This window comes from Oryctolagus cuniculus, chromosome 5 (genome assembly GCF_964237555.1).
Source record: "Oryctolagus cuniculus chromosome 5, mOryCun1.1, whole genome shotgun sequence".
Classification (NCBI taxonomy): Eukaryota; Metazoa; Chordata; class Mammalia; order Lagomorpha; family Leporidae; genus Oryctolagus; species Oryctolagus cuniculus.
In genome coordinates, this window is record NC_091436.1 from 159,471,775 (window position 1) to 159,488,589 (window position 16,815).

At 42.3% G+C, this 16,815-nt stretch overlaps 1 protein-coding gene across 1 annotated transcript in view; it reads right to left on the bottom strand.

Moving 5' to 3' along the window:
- Positions 1–16,815, bottom strand: part of SMIM13 (small integral membrane protein 13) — a 26,752-nt gene continuing 9,937 nt past the window's right edge. Inside the window, exon 2 of the mRNA XM_008262385.4 lies at positions 1–4,111. Coding sequence (XP_008260607.1) covers positions 3,924–4,111 — 188 coding nt within the window. The 3' untranslated portion in view covers positions 1–3,923. The remainder of the gene's footprint in view (positions 4,112–16,815) is intronic.

The following is a 16,815-nucleotide window of genomic DNA, read 5'->3' on the forward strand; positions in this document are numbered from 1 at the left end:
TTTTGTTTTTCATTTTAATTTATTCTGTTTTAAGTTAAAACATCATAAACCACAAAAGCTTTAGATATAGTACTGACCAGTTTTACATCATGTTATACAAAGGTATTATTAACACGCTATTAACACTCAGTTCTAAATCCTTATGAATCTACTTGTCAAGCAGTGAGTGATAACGCCTCCTAGCACAGCACAGACTGTTTCTTTTGGGAAACCACAGCAGCAGTATTTGATGAATGGTTATGCATAGAACTGACTTGGAGGGTGACGCTAAACACCCCTCATAAAGCAGTGGTATGTGTGCACTAACACCTGGAACAGGTAACTTGTATTAACATATGATAATATATTACACTTTCAGCTTCAAGTTAAGAACTCTAGCACACTTTAGAAGCAGACAATGGGTGCTTGAATGCTGGACTCCAAACCAGAGCCCTAGCTTCAGTGTCTGGAACCAGTGAAGACTGCTCCATGGCTTTTTAAAGTCAACTTCAAATATGAAAGCACCTGAAATTCAGTGAAATCCTAAAGTTACACCGCAGGCTATGTTTTACCTTAAAACACTCCTTTTGAGAAAAACTGGCTTTAAAAAAGAGCATGTCTTTGACTTGATTTCAAAAATTGTTTCTTTAAAAGTAAAAATGTACAACTTTCAAATCTTTCAATGCTTCAAGATGCCATATATGAAATCTATTACGCTACATATCCCATATATCAGTAAAATATTTGAAATGGTGCTTAAACCTAGTAACATAAAAAAAGGGCCACCATGTTTGTCAAATGGCTCTCTGATGTGTTTTGTGTGTTTGTGTTCGTACTATGAAACTGCCATTACAAAATTCAGTGAGTACTCTATTTAGTGTGAGTATTCATTCACACGAATAGACTAGATTTAACAGTGCTACACAATATTTAGTGCTTTTGGCATTTACATTTTAGCAATATTACTACACAGGCAATTCTCAGAAAAAAAAAAAAAGTTTCAGAGACTAAAGAAGAAAGAATGGTCAGTTGGGATGGAAATAAAACAACCCATCCTCAAAAGGTGGTATAGTCAATCACCATCATTCTTTGTGAGGATTCAGAAAAGACTGATGCTGGCATGTGTTTCTAATGCTCTTAACGTTTTAAACTTCAAAGTTAACCACAGGCTAGTCTACCTCCTACTGAGAGACTGAAAATGCAGTTGTGCTGCAGTTCTGGTAAATTCAGTTACAAAAACACCACAACAGGAAAAAGAACAAAAACATTACACCACACAATTAATTCTGCATTGACTGTTTATCTTCCCTCTTAGTGGTCTTAGAAACACGTACTGAAGTTAAGTGTCTTCTGGGATGCACAAACAAAAAGCTGTAAACAAATGATTAGTTTATAGACTCTTCCTGTTGGCATCAGCCTTTTCTCTTTACTCTCCCTAAGGGATTGTTAAAACCTGGCAAGTGTGAGATATTAATATACAATTAGGTATATTTCTCAAGTAAATTAAACACAGTACTTCTTAAAATTCTTATGAGACATGCTTGAAGCATAAATGTCAACAAATAACACCAACATGTATACCTTCAAATGAATCAGTCTGCATTAGTTTAGGCTTGACTCGTGTAGATTTCAGGGGAGAGGGTTACATCAGCCATAAATCTAATACTGACATGACAGAAAGCTTGCCAGCAACTCAAAGTTTTTCAGCAACTCTTATCTAAAGGTTAGACAGCCATCATAAAGCAGAATCCATAGTGCAAAGCAGTAGTCTATGAAAACTTAATTTAAATATCCTTTCAAACCTAGCTATTTTGGCATTTCTCTCCTAACTGATGCTCACTGCTCTGTTATGCCTTATAGGCACATGAAAATACAACAGTGCTTCCACTAAGGAAATGAAGACAGGCTTGTGCTCCACTCTCAGCTGCTAGAACCTCTCCCCTACACACAAACAAAAACTAGTTATATTCTGTGAATTCCCTTTCTGCACACCCAAAGGGCTACAGTATCAACAAAGAGGTGTTCACCAGGAAAACAACCTGGAGTGGAGCAGTGAACTGTTAGCCGTCAGCATGAAGTATGAGGTCTCATACACCATCATAAAAGAGAGGTATGATGAGTTGTCAAAAGAAGGAGGCTAAAAACATTAAAAACTTGGATTAACAAAATGAGTTAGCTTTGCATTGCATTTTTAAACAAAGCAAGTGACACTGAACAGGAAGACTGTTTCATCCCTCTCTCTCCCCTTGTAAACACTCCTTCCAAAGTTCAGTTAAAACAAACACAGAAACCTGGCAAGAGTAATTTTAGAGTTGTGGGTATTTTCCCCCACTCCATTTTTCCCTCCTCAATACACAATTCCTTTGAGGTCTCGTCACTGAATTGTTGTTTGTGAATCTGCACAACCTAAGCCTCGAGCATAAAGTTCTCCCATACAAAGGGAGTAACCATTCCTACTCTTCCTAAAGTAGAAGATAGTTCTTAGACTCCTAAGTTTCTACTCTAAAATGTTGAATAGATTATGCAAAATGTATTTCACAGATGATAACTATTTTACCATTGTAAGAGTCAGAATTAAGTTCCCTAATAAAAACTGGCTATCTTGGGAAGAAACAAATTTATGAACTACCATTTTTTACTTAATCTAAGATCTTCTCAACAGTTAATATGCACTAGATGGATCATCATGAAAAACAACTGCCTACTAAACTATGACACGATGCTTTCGTATCACAGAAAATGTTTATTTTATAATTACTGAAACAGTGTTTTTACAGTTACACAGATTTTTATCACATCGCTTGTGCCTATGTAATGAAATGTGTGAAATAAATTGGTTAAGTTATAACTATGACTTCATATTCTGAGTCCAATTCTTCCGAATCACTTTTCAAATCACAGTCATTGATGTTTTCATTTTTCCACACCACACGGCCCCTGTGTCAGCAAGAGCATGGGTGACGCAGCATTTCCCAAGAGAGCACTCTACCACTGCATTCTGTCGAAGGCCAACGGGAAGCTTTGGACAAATCGATGTTTGGTGCCTTAACGACAGTCCTGCTCGAGGCATGAGTCGGTCACACCAGCCTCTTGTTGCTTTCGATTTTGTTTCATCGATGCCAAGAGTTCTGGCAGTTTCTCCTGCCTTCAACTGCATCACCTGGCATGTGATAGGCAGTCCTTTTGCACATGTCTCACTCACAAAATGCAGTACAGCTTCGTCTACCTTTGGGTGCCTCCCTTTCTTAGGTCTGGTAAAGCATTTTGTTGTTTTGCAAGAATATATGGAATTGTCGTTCCTCCAGCGACGAATATTTGCTTCACTAATATCAAATATACGCCCAGCTGCTCTGTTCCATGCTTTTCTACATTCACAATAACTTTTCATTTCAATGCTGAATCATAGTGTAATCTTTTTGAAGACACTTTAAATGCCAATTAAACCTGACACCTTTGATGTCAATGATACACACGTGGGTGAAGGTGATGACACTGTGACAAGCTGTAGGGTTACACATGCACAAGCTGGAATAATCACATGGCTATCACCTGGTTGACAGGAAGGAGATGCACTGCCGTGTCAGACATGTTCAAATGCAAAGAGAAGCACACATTTCAGGACTCAGAAGGGATGCCTTGTCAAGCCTGAATGTTAACCAGATTCACACCAGCACGGAGAATAAACAAGCCCAAGAGTCAAGGAATACGTGAATAAGTAGAAAGCTAATGAAGCTAAAGATTATCTGTAAGATGAAATCTGCAATGGTCCAATTTGGTTTTTACTTCCCTTTATTTTTATATGGCTTACATATAAATATTTTTTTGAATTGGACTTAAAATCTAAGAACAAATGTTCTTTAGTCATTCAGTAACTTTCAAAGCCAAGCCACTGATGGCACTGATGGCAGAGGCTTGCAACTGCCTGTCCTGACGCGCGACTGGGGTCAGTGGCCTTCCTCAGCCGGCGCTCTCCTTTGGCGAGCAGATCGGATCCTGTGCGGAGAGGCTGAAGCGTCTTCTTCAGTTTCAGAGCCTGAAGGCTCATGGTCTCCTTCCTGGGATCCTGTGTCTCCCACTAGCTCCCGCAGAAACTTGAATTTAGACAGAAAAAGGTGCCATACAAAATACCAACCTAAAGAAAGATGGAAACATTAAGAAGTATTATTACAAACAATGTTATCAATTCAGAACATTACAGTTAATGGGGGGAGAGTTATATTACAAAACAGTATATATTAACAAATATATGATGATTACTATATATTCATATAGATTTATTAAGCCTCTGGATAAACTCTGGGAACTTACAGTGGTGGCAAAAACAGTTTCTGCTCTCATGGAATTTAGAATACAAGTTTGGTCCATCAATGATAAAAACTATGAGACTACAGTACCTAAATAATGTTTATTATATTAAAGTCAAATTTTTAAGAGCATTTTTCTTAAGAAAGAATACACTTTGTGTGGACATTCATATCTCAGTGCTATTGACTAAAAGCAAACTTGCTTCAATCAGAATGCAAAAGACATGAAATTGCAGGAATCAAATGCACTGAACAAAAACTTCTCAGTCAGGATCATGCCTGTTCATAAGTTTCTAGAGACAATTTTCATGGAAAATAAGTAATTTTTAAAAACTACATGATGAAAGAATAAAGTTTGAGTACTGGTATATTGATTTCAAGATCTTTAAAATATACTTTTTAAAAGATCTATTTATTTATTTGAAAGGCAGAGTTACAGAAATAGAAGGAGAGATACAGATCTTCCATCTGTTTCGCTCCCCAAATGGCTGCCAACAGTCAGGGTAGGGCCAGGCTGAAGCAAGGATCCAGGAACTCCACCAGGTCTCCCACATGGGTGGCAGGGGTCTAAGTACTTGCACCATCACCTGCTGCCTTCGGAGGCACAAGCGCGGAGAAGTGAATCAGACGGGGAGCATCCGATGTGATGGGATACTGGCATGACAGGTGGCAGCTTTCCCTGCTGTGCTACAACACCAGCCCCCAGAGTACAGGATTTTCATGCCAAAGTCATTAACCAAAAAATAAGGACTGTAAAAAACTTTGCATGCCAGTTTTTTATTTTTATTTTTGATGCCTGTACTTTAAACACTCTGGATTTACTGAGTAGCAACAGACGATAGTATATTTTGATGACTAGCATTTTGTGCCAACAAAATCCAGCCAGCTTTTCTACTCCAATGTTAATTAAATGAGGCCAAGGTAAATGGATAATATAGGAAAGATTCTAATTTTACTTCTTTCTTACATTCTCTGGGGAAAAGAATTAACATAGACTCCATGACACTAAAAGATAACTTCAGATACTTAACATCTCTGAAGTTTTCACTTTCCTTTTACACAAACTGTTAGCTTATGCTAACTGAACCACACCATTACTCATAACCTTGGTCATCTGTGTTTGAACAAAGCACCAAACTCTGTAAAACAGTATTTTAATGACTTCCAAATTAGCACACTGTCCCTCCATCTAAAAGTCTTTGTGAAACAGGCATGCAAATTCGTGGAAACAATGCCAGGGAAAGACTCAGGAGTCCCAATTTGACCAGAAGACTCCCAAAGCCATTTTGAGGAAACAATGTGAAGATCCCTAAGAGGTTTAAGTGCTGGCACTGAGTAAGCTTTCTGTGAAACGTTCAATTGACACGAGCTATGGTTAATCCTTTGGCAGTGGGATCTGAGGTGACTTCCGTTGTTTTTAAATTGTCTATTTTTAAACTGATATGCCTGTCATATCATAAATTCAGTGGTTTTTAGTACTGTCACTAACCCCAGAACATTTTCATCAAACTCAAAGAAACCCCATATCCATTAGTAGTCACTCTCCATTTCTAGCAGGTTAATTACTGTCAGGGAATTATAATCCAGTTCAAAGACACTGGTTTTGACCTCACGAAGACCAAAGATTCCAACAGCAGCCACCAGGTGTGAAAAGAAGAGTGAGGAAGGTGACTGAGTCTATGCCTGAGAAGAGGCTGTGGTGAGAGGCCATCAGCACTGGCGTAGCACTTTTGGGATGGTTAAGACAACACGAAGTCTCCCAGCACAGTAGTCTACAAAACGAGAAAATGAGGATATAGTTGTCAGAGTCTCAAGATGTGAGGGCAATTCCACTGGATTACAGACTCTCTCTTTCCCAATTTTAGTAAAATAAATTCCCTTCCCAGTTTTTAAAAATCACTACTAGTGGGGTTAGCACTGTGGCATAGTGGGAAGAGCCACCGTTTGCAGTGCCAAGCAACCCATATGGGCACCAGTTCGAGACGCGGCTGCTCCACTTCCGATCCAACTCTCTGCTAGGGCCTGGGAAAGCAGTGGAAGATGGCCCAAATCCTTGAGCTCCTGCACCCACGTGGGCGACTCAGAAGAAGATCCTGGCTCCTGGCTTCGGATCGGTGCAGCTCCAGCCATTGTGTCCAATCGGGGAGTGAACCAGCGGATGGAAGACCTCTCTCTCTGCCTCTCCTTCTCTCTGTGTAACTCTGACTTTCAAATAAATAAATAAATCATTTTAAAAAAATCACTACTAGTAGCCAAATAATGTAAGGGATTCAGTATCAAGTCAGAATTCAGAATGTGGGGGTGGGTGTTGTGGCACAGTAGGTTAAGAACCCACTCGTGGCACCTGCACCCCATACGAGATGCTGGGATTAAGTTTAGTCTCTGCTTCCCACCCAGCTTCCTGGTGTATACTCAGGAAGCAGTAGAAGATGGATCAAGTACATTTGAGTCCCTGCCACCCATGTGGGAGACTTAGATGGTGGTCTTGGCCCCTGGCTTTGGCCTCATTTAAGTTCAAAGGTTGTGGACATTTGGGAAGCAAACAGCAAATGGAAAATCTCTCTTTCTCCCTGTCTCTCTGTCTCTGTCACTCTGCCTTTCAAATAAATAGAAAAGAATGAATAAACATTTTAAAAACAAAGTGGGAGGCCGGCATCTCAGCTCACTAGGCTAATCCTCCACCTGTGGGGCCGACACCCAAAGTTCCAGTCCCAGCTGGCGCCGGATTCTGTCCCGGTTGCTCCTCTTCCGGTCCAGCTCTCTGCTGTGGCCCAGGAGGGCAGTGGAAGATGGCCCAAGTGCTTGGGCCCTGCACCCACATGGGAGACCAGGAGGAAGCTCCTGGCTTCGGATCGGCCCAGAGCACCAGCCGTAGCGGCCATTAGGGGAGTGAACCAACGGAAGGGAGACCTTTCTGTCTCTCTCACTGTCTAACTGCCTTGGAGAGAACGATCCAACATGGGAAGTGAGATACACAGCAGACTCATAGAATGGCAGATGTCCTAAACAGCACTCTGGCCTCAGAATCAGCCCTTAAGGCATGCGGATCCGGCTGAAAAGCCCATGAGAGTATTTCAGGCATGGAAAGCCAAGACACTCTGGCAAAAAAACCAACCAAACAAACAAAAAACAAAAACTAAATGAAAGATCTCCGTGAGATCCCAGTGGAAAGAACAGGTCATCAAAGAAGGAGGTACCTTTCTCTGAAGGGAGGAGAGAACTTCCACTTTGACTATGACCTTGTCTAAATATGATCAGAGTCGGTGAACTCAAAAGGCTTCCATAGCTGTGGCAACTCATGACTAGAGCCTAGGGTGATTACTGATGCCATCAACAAGAGTGTCAATTTGTTAAGTCAACAACAGGAGTCACTGTGCACTTACTCCTCATGTAGGATCTCTGTCCTTAATGTGCTGTACATTGAGATTTAATGCTATAACTAGTACTCAAACAGTATTTTTCACTTTGTGTTTCTATGTGGGTGCAAACTGTTGAAATCTTTACTTAATATATGCTAAACTGATCTTCTGTATATAATCTTGATGTGAATGGAAGGGGAGAGGGAGTAGGAAAGGGGAGGGTTTCGGGTGGGAGGGAAGTTATGGGGGGAAAAGCCATTGTAATCCATAAGCTGTACTTTGGAAATTTATATTCATTAAATAAAAGTTAAAATAAATAAATAAATAAATAAATAAATAAATAAAAAAGGTGGGAAATCTTTAGGAAAGAAATCCAAACGTCATACCAATGAGAAAAGCTCCAGAGTTTGGAGTAGCAGGTTACGGCCACTCCATCTACTTACCACTCGACCCAGACAGGCTAAATCACTCAGACTCTATACTGCTGTAATTTTTATCTCCAAATTCAAAGATAAGCAAGCTTGAAAAGTGTGCCTATTCCTTCTCTATTCTGTCTGGGTATAAGCTGTATGAGGCTTGGAGGGAAGCAGACAGATATCAACACTGCTTCCCACAAAAACCTGTGAGGTAGAGAATTCCACTAATGTAAAAAGAGAAGCTGGGGGCTGCCGCTGTGGCTCAGCAGGCAAAGACACCGCCTGCAGTGCCAGCATCCCATATGGGCTCTGGTTCGAGTCCTGGCTGTTCTATTTCTGATCCAGCTCTCTACTATGGCCTGGGAAAGCAGTGGAAGATGGCCCAAGTCCTTGGGACCTACACCCAGAGGCTAGCTCCTGGCTTCAGATAGGCCCAGCTCTGGCCATTGCGGACATTTGGAGAATGAACCAGTGGATGGAAGACATTTCTTTCTGTCTCTCACTTTCTGTAACTCTGCCTTTCAGATAAATAAACAAATCTTTAAAAAATTTTTTTTAAAGTGAATGATATGTTTAAAAAAAAAAAAGAACAAGTATCCACTGTACTTGGCTTTTTATAGGACTTCTGTAATGACAAGGTAGGCGTGTAGGGCAGAGACACTACCGTAGTGGTTATAAGAATTGTAGTGGAGCTCTCTAAACTCAAAGAAACTCAACAAGTTGTCCTCTCAGTAAAATGACCAAGCTCTTACACAGTGGTGACTTGTGGGAGAGATTGAGGTGGGGAGTATCTCCATATCACAGTGCGTAAGAGGGCAAGATCTGATGCCTCTATGTACTGTGGACCAATCAAAAATTTTAATAGCCAGAATGAAGGATGTTATTAAAAATGCCAGGCAGTTTGTATGTAAAAACAACTATATAAAAACCGGAAAAAGAATGGGAGACCAGGATAAGCACCTGGCTCCTGCCATTGGATCAGTGCAGTGCACCGGCCGCAGCGCGCTGGCAGCGGCAGCCATTGGAGGGTGAACCAACGGCAAAAGGAAGACCTTTCTCTCTGTCTCTCTCTCTCTCTCACTGTCCACTCTGCCTGTCAAAAAAAAAAAAAATCTCAATAGGTATATACCAGGAAAAAGTTTGACTGGAAAAGAAGAAAATAAGAGAGTTACTACAGTTTCAGATAAAAGAACTAATATTTAATGGTTGTAGTAATTAGATATGAACATAATAGCCAGCTTAAATTTAAAAGGACAGGGCAAGCATCATGGCACAGCAACACCCGCCCCCCATATCAGAGTATCAGTTGAATCCTGGCTACGCTGCTTCTGATGCAGCTCCCTGGGAAGCAGCAGGTTATGGCTCAAGTTCTTAAGTTTCCTTCCACCCATGTGGGAGACCCAGATGGAGTTCCTGGCTCCTGGTTCCAGCCTGACCCATGCCCAGCTGATGTAACCATTTGAGGTTTAAACCAGCAGATGGAAGATCTTCCTCTGTCACTCTGCCCTTCATAAATAAAACCTTAAAAAGGGTGGGGGGGGGGCGGGGAGAGACAGGTACTATGAGGAAATGCTTTGCATATATCCTAATGGACAAATTACTCAATTTACCTTCACTGTCCCATCACATATTTCTGTTATGTCACATTCCTTGTAGCTGACTAACAGGACTCTGGTATATACGTGGTAAAGACCTATCTTCAACCTGAGTCATTCTATTGCATAATAAATACCAGCCTTACCTTTAAAGGTATTCTTTTCCTTCAAAGGGAAAACGCACTCCCAGCTTCATCTGACCCCTCCCTGCCCCACCCCAAGTAGTCTCTGCCCCAAAGGTTAAGGACCTCTGACAGCACCGACAGTCATCGGAGGTCACGTTGTGTTGATGTTTAAAGGAAGCACGCAGATCCCAGGAAGATGGAGAGTTGGGGTAGACCTTAGCCAACAAAAGAATTGCCTGCCTGGGTTTCTTGGGTGGCTCCTGTCATGGTAACTGTACTCCAGCAGCTTAGTCCCTACTGAGGGTCGAGGAGACACAAATCTACTGGGGATCTTTGTCCAGACTGTCCTGTCCACTCCCCTTCAATCTCTAAGAGCACCATTGTCCTCTTAGGAGTAGGCCCTACAGCCATGTTCAAAGTACCTGCTCCTACCCTAGATAATGCATACTGGTTTTAGGGCTGACATTGACCTAATGTGGTTAGGTTAAAGCCATGGCTGCTCCACTTCCAATGCAGTTCTATGCTAATGTACCTGGGAAAGCAGTGGAAGAAGGCCCAAGTCTTTGGGCCCCTGCACCCATGTGGGAGACCCAGAAGAAGCTCTTGGCTTCGGCCTGGCCCAATATCAGCCGCTGAAGTCATTTGGGGGAATGAACCAATAGATGGAAAATCTCTCTCTCTAATTCTGCCTTTCAAATAAATAAATAAATATATTTTAAAAAAAGAGAGTGAGAGAGAGATGATTTAAATCTTGAGAGCTCCACCTCCCATGAACACATTAATGCTACTTTCACAGAAGTGGGTTACAGATTCAAACACCGCTCTGTCTTTGTGTGCTGGCTTCCCTTTCTGCTATGTTACGACATGGCACAGAGACCCTCACCAGACACCAGTGCCATGCTCTTGGACTTCCCAGCCTCCAGAACCGTGCAAACAAACTTCTATTGTTTGTAACTTAGCCGGCCAATGAACTGTTATAGAGCAGAAAACAGATGAAGACAGATGGTCAGAGGTTGGGCACAGTGAGTGATTACGTCTTTGCTGCAAGGAGATCTGTGCCTGGTTAACAGAATAGTTGGCTGTAGCACTCAGGTATCTGGAGTGCATTCTCTTTTATACTATGCATATAAAAGAAGTGGAAAGCTACCAGTGCAGAGTTAAGCGTCACTAGTCATCTGTTGGTTGTTAAGAGAACAGCAAGCAACAGGTGTGTGCATGCAGGTGTGCTTAGTTGGAGGGAGAGAGGCACCATAGTCACAAGGGACAGACTTAGCGGTTCAGATGTATAACTCCAACTCACCATAAGAACAGCTTAGCATAATCTGGACTCTAGGCCTAGTGACTCTCCCAGGTGTGAATATGTATTTTGGGGGAAAGGGGTTGTGGAAAGAAAAGCCACTAAATCCCAGGCTACCTTTTACTGAAAAAAACTTCTCTCTCATACTGTAACTGCAGCAGACAGGATTTCTTAGGGATGCACAGCTCATATGATTCCTCCCGCCTAAACCCAACAGGCACATGCCAGAAACTGCCTACCTACTCTTACTCTAGGGGCACGTGTTTTGCCCCATGTCCTGAGATCTACTGAATGAGAAATGGGAGGGAGAGAGAACCAGAGAGGTGAGAAGACAAGGACTGTCCACAGTTATGTGTACCTATAATCACACATTGATGCTGACTGTTCAAACAAGCATTGCAGTTTTTCAGTTTAAAAGGCAAGTCTGTGCTTTGCTCTAGTCTCGCACTGATAAGCACTAGATGTCAGAAAAACTGGCTGGCTACAGAGGGTGTGTATGCTGAGATAATCAAATGAGCACTAACGTGTGCACCAGTAAGTAAGCATTAGGTCGCAGCATGAATTCATGAAACACATTGTACACTGCTTCTCTACGCAAGATAAATGTGCTGGCAGCAGAAGGGTAGCGACAGCAGATGAACCCCAGTGATGATCACCGCCCTCAACACACCACAAACTCAGGGAAACCAATGAATTTCATCTTCAATTCCATACTTCTTAGGTCAAAAGTGCTTTGACATTCAACATCTTACTTAACACTCACAACCCCTCTGAATTAATTAGACCAGCAACCAGTATTGCCATTTTCTAGATAAGAAAATAAAAGCTCAAAATGACTCCAAACTACAGAATGGACAGCAGATTTTAATAGTGTATCAAATGTCTCAGATTTTCGAGGCAAGGACATGGGGAAACACCAAATACTACTTAGGACTCTTGAGGTCACAAGAACAGGATTTCACAGCCTGAACACACTCCTCTGAATTCTTTTATTGAAACTCAATCACCAACAAGATGGTGTTTCAAGGTGGAGCCCCTGTGTGATGACCGGCAATGATCAGGTCATAGGCTGGAAAGCTCAGGAACAGAATTAATGCATTTACAAATGACACCTGGGAGCTCGCCACCCCTCCCCCTCTGTCACAGGAGCACACAGAGAAGACTGTGGTGCAACAGGTTAAGCCACTTCTTGCATCCTATCCTGGAGCACAGGTTGGGTCTGCTTCCCTTCCAGCTCCCTGCTAAATGTGCCTGGGAAGGCAGCGGATGATGGCCCAAGTGCTTGGGCCCCTTCCATCCATGTGGGAAACCCACAGGGAGTTCTGGGCTCCTGGCTTCAGCCTGGCCCAGCCCTGGCCATTGCACCCATTTGGGGAGTAAACCAGTGCTCCCCAAAGATGGAAGATCTGACATTCTGCCTTTCAAATAAATAAAATAAATCTTAAAAAAAAAAAAAAAGATGATGAAGCAGATAGCCAAGCATGACCCAGGAAGCATGCCCTAACTAGACACTGAACCTGCCTGTACCTTCATCTTGGACTTCCCATCCCTCTAGAACCGTGAGAAAGAGATTTGCTTTTTATAAGCCACCCAGACTATGGAACTGTCGGAGCAGTCTGAACACAGTAAGATCCCACTCAAGATCGTTATAGCACAAGAGCTCACATGCCGTTTAACCCCAAAGTCTTGTCTTTGTAAACTGCTTCTATGAACACAAAATAAAAGTCCCCCTCATGCCCTCCTCATGGAGCCCCAACCAACTGTGGTTCGGAGCTGCCCAATTTATGAATGGCCGTTCACTCAAATAAACCCTTTAAAAAGCTAATGTGCCCAAGTTTATGTTTAAACACATCTTCACAGATTGTAGGAAAACCAATGAACTAGATTATCTGCCAAATTTGTTCACACTCGTTAGTAATTAGCAAGTCTTATCTTATCCCACCATTATCTTTGAAATGTATACTATCCTAAGTAAAATCACATTGAACCAAGAAGTTTAAATTTCTAAAACCAGATTTAATTGTAAAAGCTTATGTTTCCAACAGCATCTAATTAATATTTATTCATATCTCAATATGAGATGAAAGGGTACTTCAAAAAGTTTGTAAAAGCTGGAATTAAAAGACAAGTATTTTAGGGCAGGGGTTGTGGCACAGGGGTTATAAACTATGCTTGGGTTGCCTGTATCCCATATCGGAGTGCCTGAAATCAAGTCCTAACTGCACTTCCAATCCAGTTTTCTGCTAATGCACACCTTGGGAAGCAACAGGTAATGCTTGAGTCCATGTGTTGCAACCACTCACGTAGGCAACCAAGATGGAGTTCCTGGCTCTTGGCTTTGGTGTGGCCCAGCCCTGGCTGTTGCAGGCATTTAGGGAGTGAACCAGGAGATAGATCTCTCACTTACTCCGTCACTCTACCTTTCAAGTCAATAAAAATGAATATTAAAAACAAGGTACTCTGAAATTCATACATGGTTTTTTCCTAATACATGTTTTCTGTGAACTTTCTGATGATCTCTAGTATGCATAATTCCAAAACCTTCCACACCAAAATAAACTTATATTTTAATTCCATTTTTCCATGAACTGTTTGAAATATCCTCAGACAAGCAGAAACAGTTAATCTGCAGTGTCCCCAGATCCATTAGTTATAAAACTGCCTACTTGCAAATCACACAGCTTGTAAGTGGCAGTGCTAGCTGTGTGTCTGGATCACACAGGCATAGCTCAGCCTGAGGCCAGCTCTGCTCACTCACTAATTTCTTGATTTTTCTGGGCACAGCAGGAACATGGGACTTGGTCCTAGCCCAAGCCTGAAAATTACGGTCTGTCTAGGTATGTAGGGCCAGGTTGAACTAGGCGTCACAACCAAATCAACCTCCAGAGAAAGGAGGATCTTACACCAGACAAGGAACTATTTTTCTCTCTTCACATAGGCCTACACTGACATTCTTCTAGGACCTATGCTGACTGGGTTCAAATTCTGTACAAAGACTTCAAAGTCCACATGCTCTGTAGTCAGTGGGAGACAGAATTAGCATCACTGTTGCCACCAACACTGTCAACACTTAACGCCAACTTCCTACTTGAGCACCCTACAGAATCTGTTTTTTTTTTTTTTTTAAGATTTATTTATTTACTTGAAAGGCAGAGTTTACAGAGAGAGAGGGAGAGAGAAATCTTCCATCCATTGATTCACTCCCTAAATGGCCACAATGGCTGGAGCTGGGCTGGTTCAAAGCCAGGAGCCAAGAGCTTCTTCTGGGTCTCCCACATGGGTGCAAGGGCCCAAGCACTTGGGCCATCTTCCACTGCTTTCCCAGGCCATTAGCAGGGAGCTGGATCAGAAGTTGAGCAGCCAGGACTTGAACCAGTGCCTATATGGGATGCCAGTGTCACAGGCAGCTGCTTTACATGCTACGCCACAACACCTGCCCCAGCCTACAGAATCTTAAAGGTCCTGTGACAAAACACTCTTAGCTCCTCATTGCCTATAAGGAAAGAAAAACATACAAACTGACACAATCTAGCTGTCACTTGCTCCCAAATTCATCATTTATTCATTCAAATATTCCTCAGCAACTGTGTTCCAATTACCACCCTTCTAGAAACATGTGTCCACCGATAATGAAGTACTACAGGAAAAGACAGCAGAGTAGGGGAAGGAAGCCATGTGAGTACAAGGGGTAGTATCTCACAGGGAGCTTAGGGAGGCCTCACTGACAACTACAGGAACAAAACTGCCACTGACTAAGTTGGGGGAAAGCAAGACCTGAAATACAGTTGTAGATATACTAAGCTTGAAATGCTCAGCTAAGAGGTTTTATAACCCAATCTCCAGCCCCCTGCCCCTCCCGGAGGTGAGGGCTTGGGGATGATAGCATCCACCTTCTCCACTACTTGTTGTCTTTCTGGTGATCAGGCCCCTCCTGAACTGCCTGGGGGTCACCTTGCCGAGTCACCTCACTGGCATAAACTCGAGTGCAGTCAAGAGTCCCTTTTTTTTCCCAGCATCTACGTTTTTATTAATGTGAGTTTTTAAAAACAAGCACCCATGCCTGTGCAGGGGGTGAGAGTGGGGCAGGAGATCGGAGGAAGTCTGCTGAATCGGTAACAAAGCTCCAGGTGCATCCCCAAGAGTTAAATGACAAGACACTCCTATCACCCGAGATATTCCAAGGGTATTGGGGCTCCAAGGGTTTGTGCCAGAAACCAGGGACAAAGACCAATTCTATCTATTTTTTATATCACCCCAGACATGCGAGCCTGAGGCAAAGGGCAAGTTCGCTTCTGTTTGAAAGGAGAGAGTACTCATAAGGGTTTCCTACGGAAGCAGAGTCGGCAGAACTTCCAGCCTCTTGCAAGTGATTGGTGAAAGGAACAACTAAGCTGTGACCCCCTTCAGAATTTGTGGTTTACACAGTGAGGGTTCACCTCACCCCGGTTAGAATGGCTCACATACAGAAAACTACCAACAACAGGTGCTGGCGAGGATGTGGGGAAAAAGGGACACTAACTCACTGCTGGTGGGAATGCTAACTGGTTAAGCCACTCTGGAAGTCAGTCTGGAGATTCCTCAGAAACCTGAAGATAACCCTACCATACAACCCAGCCATCCCACTCCTTGGAATTTACCCAAAGGAAATGAAATTGGCAAACAAAAAAGCTGTCTGTACCTTAATGTTTATTGCAGCTCAATTCACAACAGCTAAGACCTGGAATCAACCTAAATGCCCATCAACAGAAGACTGGATAAAGAAATTATGGGAGATGTACTCTATAGAATACTATACAGCAGTAGAAAACAATGAAATCCAGTCATCTGCAACAAAATGGAGGAACCTGGAACACATCATGCTGAGTGAAATAAGCCAGTCCCAAAGGGACAAATATCATATGTTCTCCCTGATCGGTGACAACTAACCAAGCACCAAAAAGGAAACCTGTTGAAGTGAAATGGACACTACGAGAAACAGTGACTTGATCAGCCCTTGCCCTGACTGTTGATGAACAACTTAATACTTTATCCCTCCTAGTATTTTTTTGTTCTACTTAATATTATTGGTTGAACTCTGTAATTAATACACAATTATTCTTCAGTGTTGAAACTTAACTGAAAAGTGATCCCTGTTAAATATAAGAGTGGGAATAAGAGAGGGAAGAGATGTACAATTTGGGACATGCTCAATCGGACTTGCCCCAAATGGTAGAGTTAGAAACGTGCCAGGGGATTCCAATTCAATCCCATCAAGGTGGCACATCCCAATGCCATCTCACTAGTCCAAGTGATCAATTTCTGTTCACAATTGATCATAATGATAGGACTAAGAGTCAAAGGGATCACATAAACAAGAATAGTGTCTGCAAATACTATCCGATAGAATAAAAAAGGGAGAGAATGATCCAACATGGGAAGGGAGATACACAGCAGACTCATAGAATGGCAGGTGTCCTAAACAGCACTCTGGCCTCAGAATCAGCCCTTCAGGCATTTGGATCTGTCTGAAAAGCCCATGAGAGTATTTCAGGCATGGAAAGCCAAGACACTGTGGCAAAAAAAAAAAAAAACAAAAAACAAAAAACAAAAAACAAAAAAACAAACCAACCACACACACACACACACACACACCAACCCTAAATGAAAGATCTCTGCAAGTGAGATCCCAACAGAAAGAAGGAAAGAACAGGTCATCAAAGAAGGAGGTACCTTTCTCTGAAGGGAGGAACTTCCACTTTGA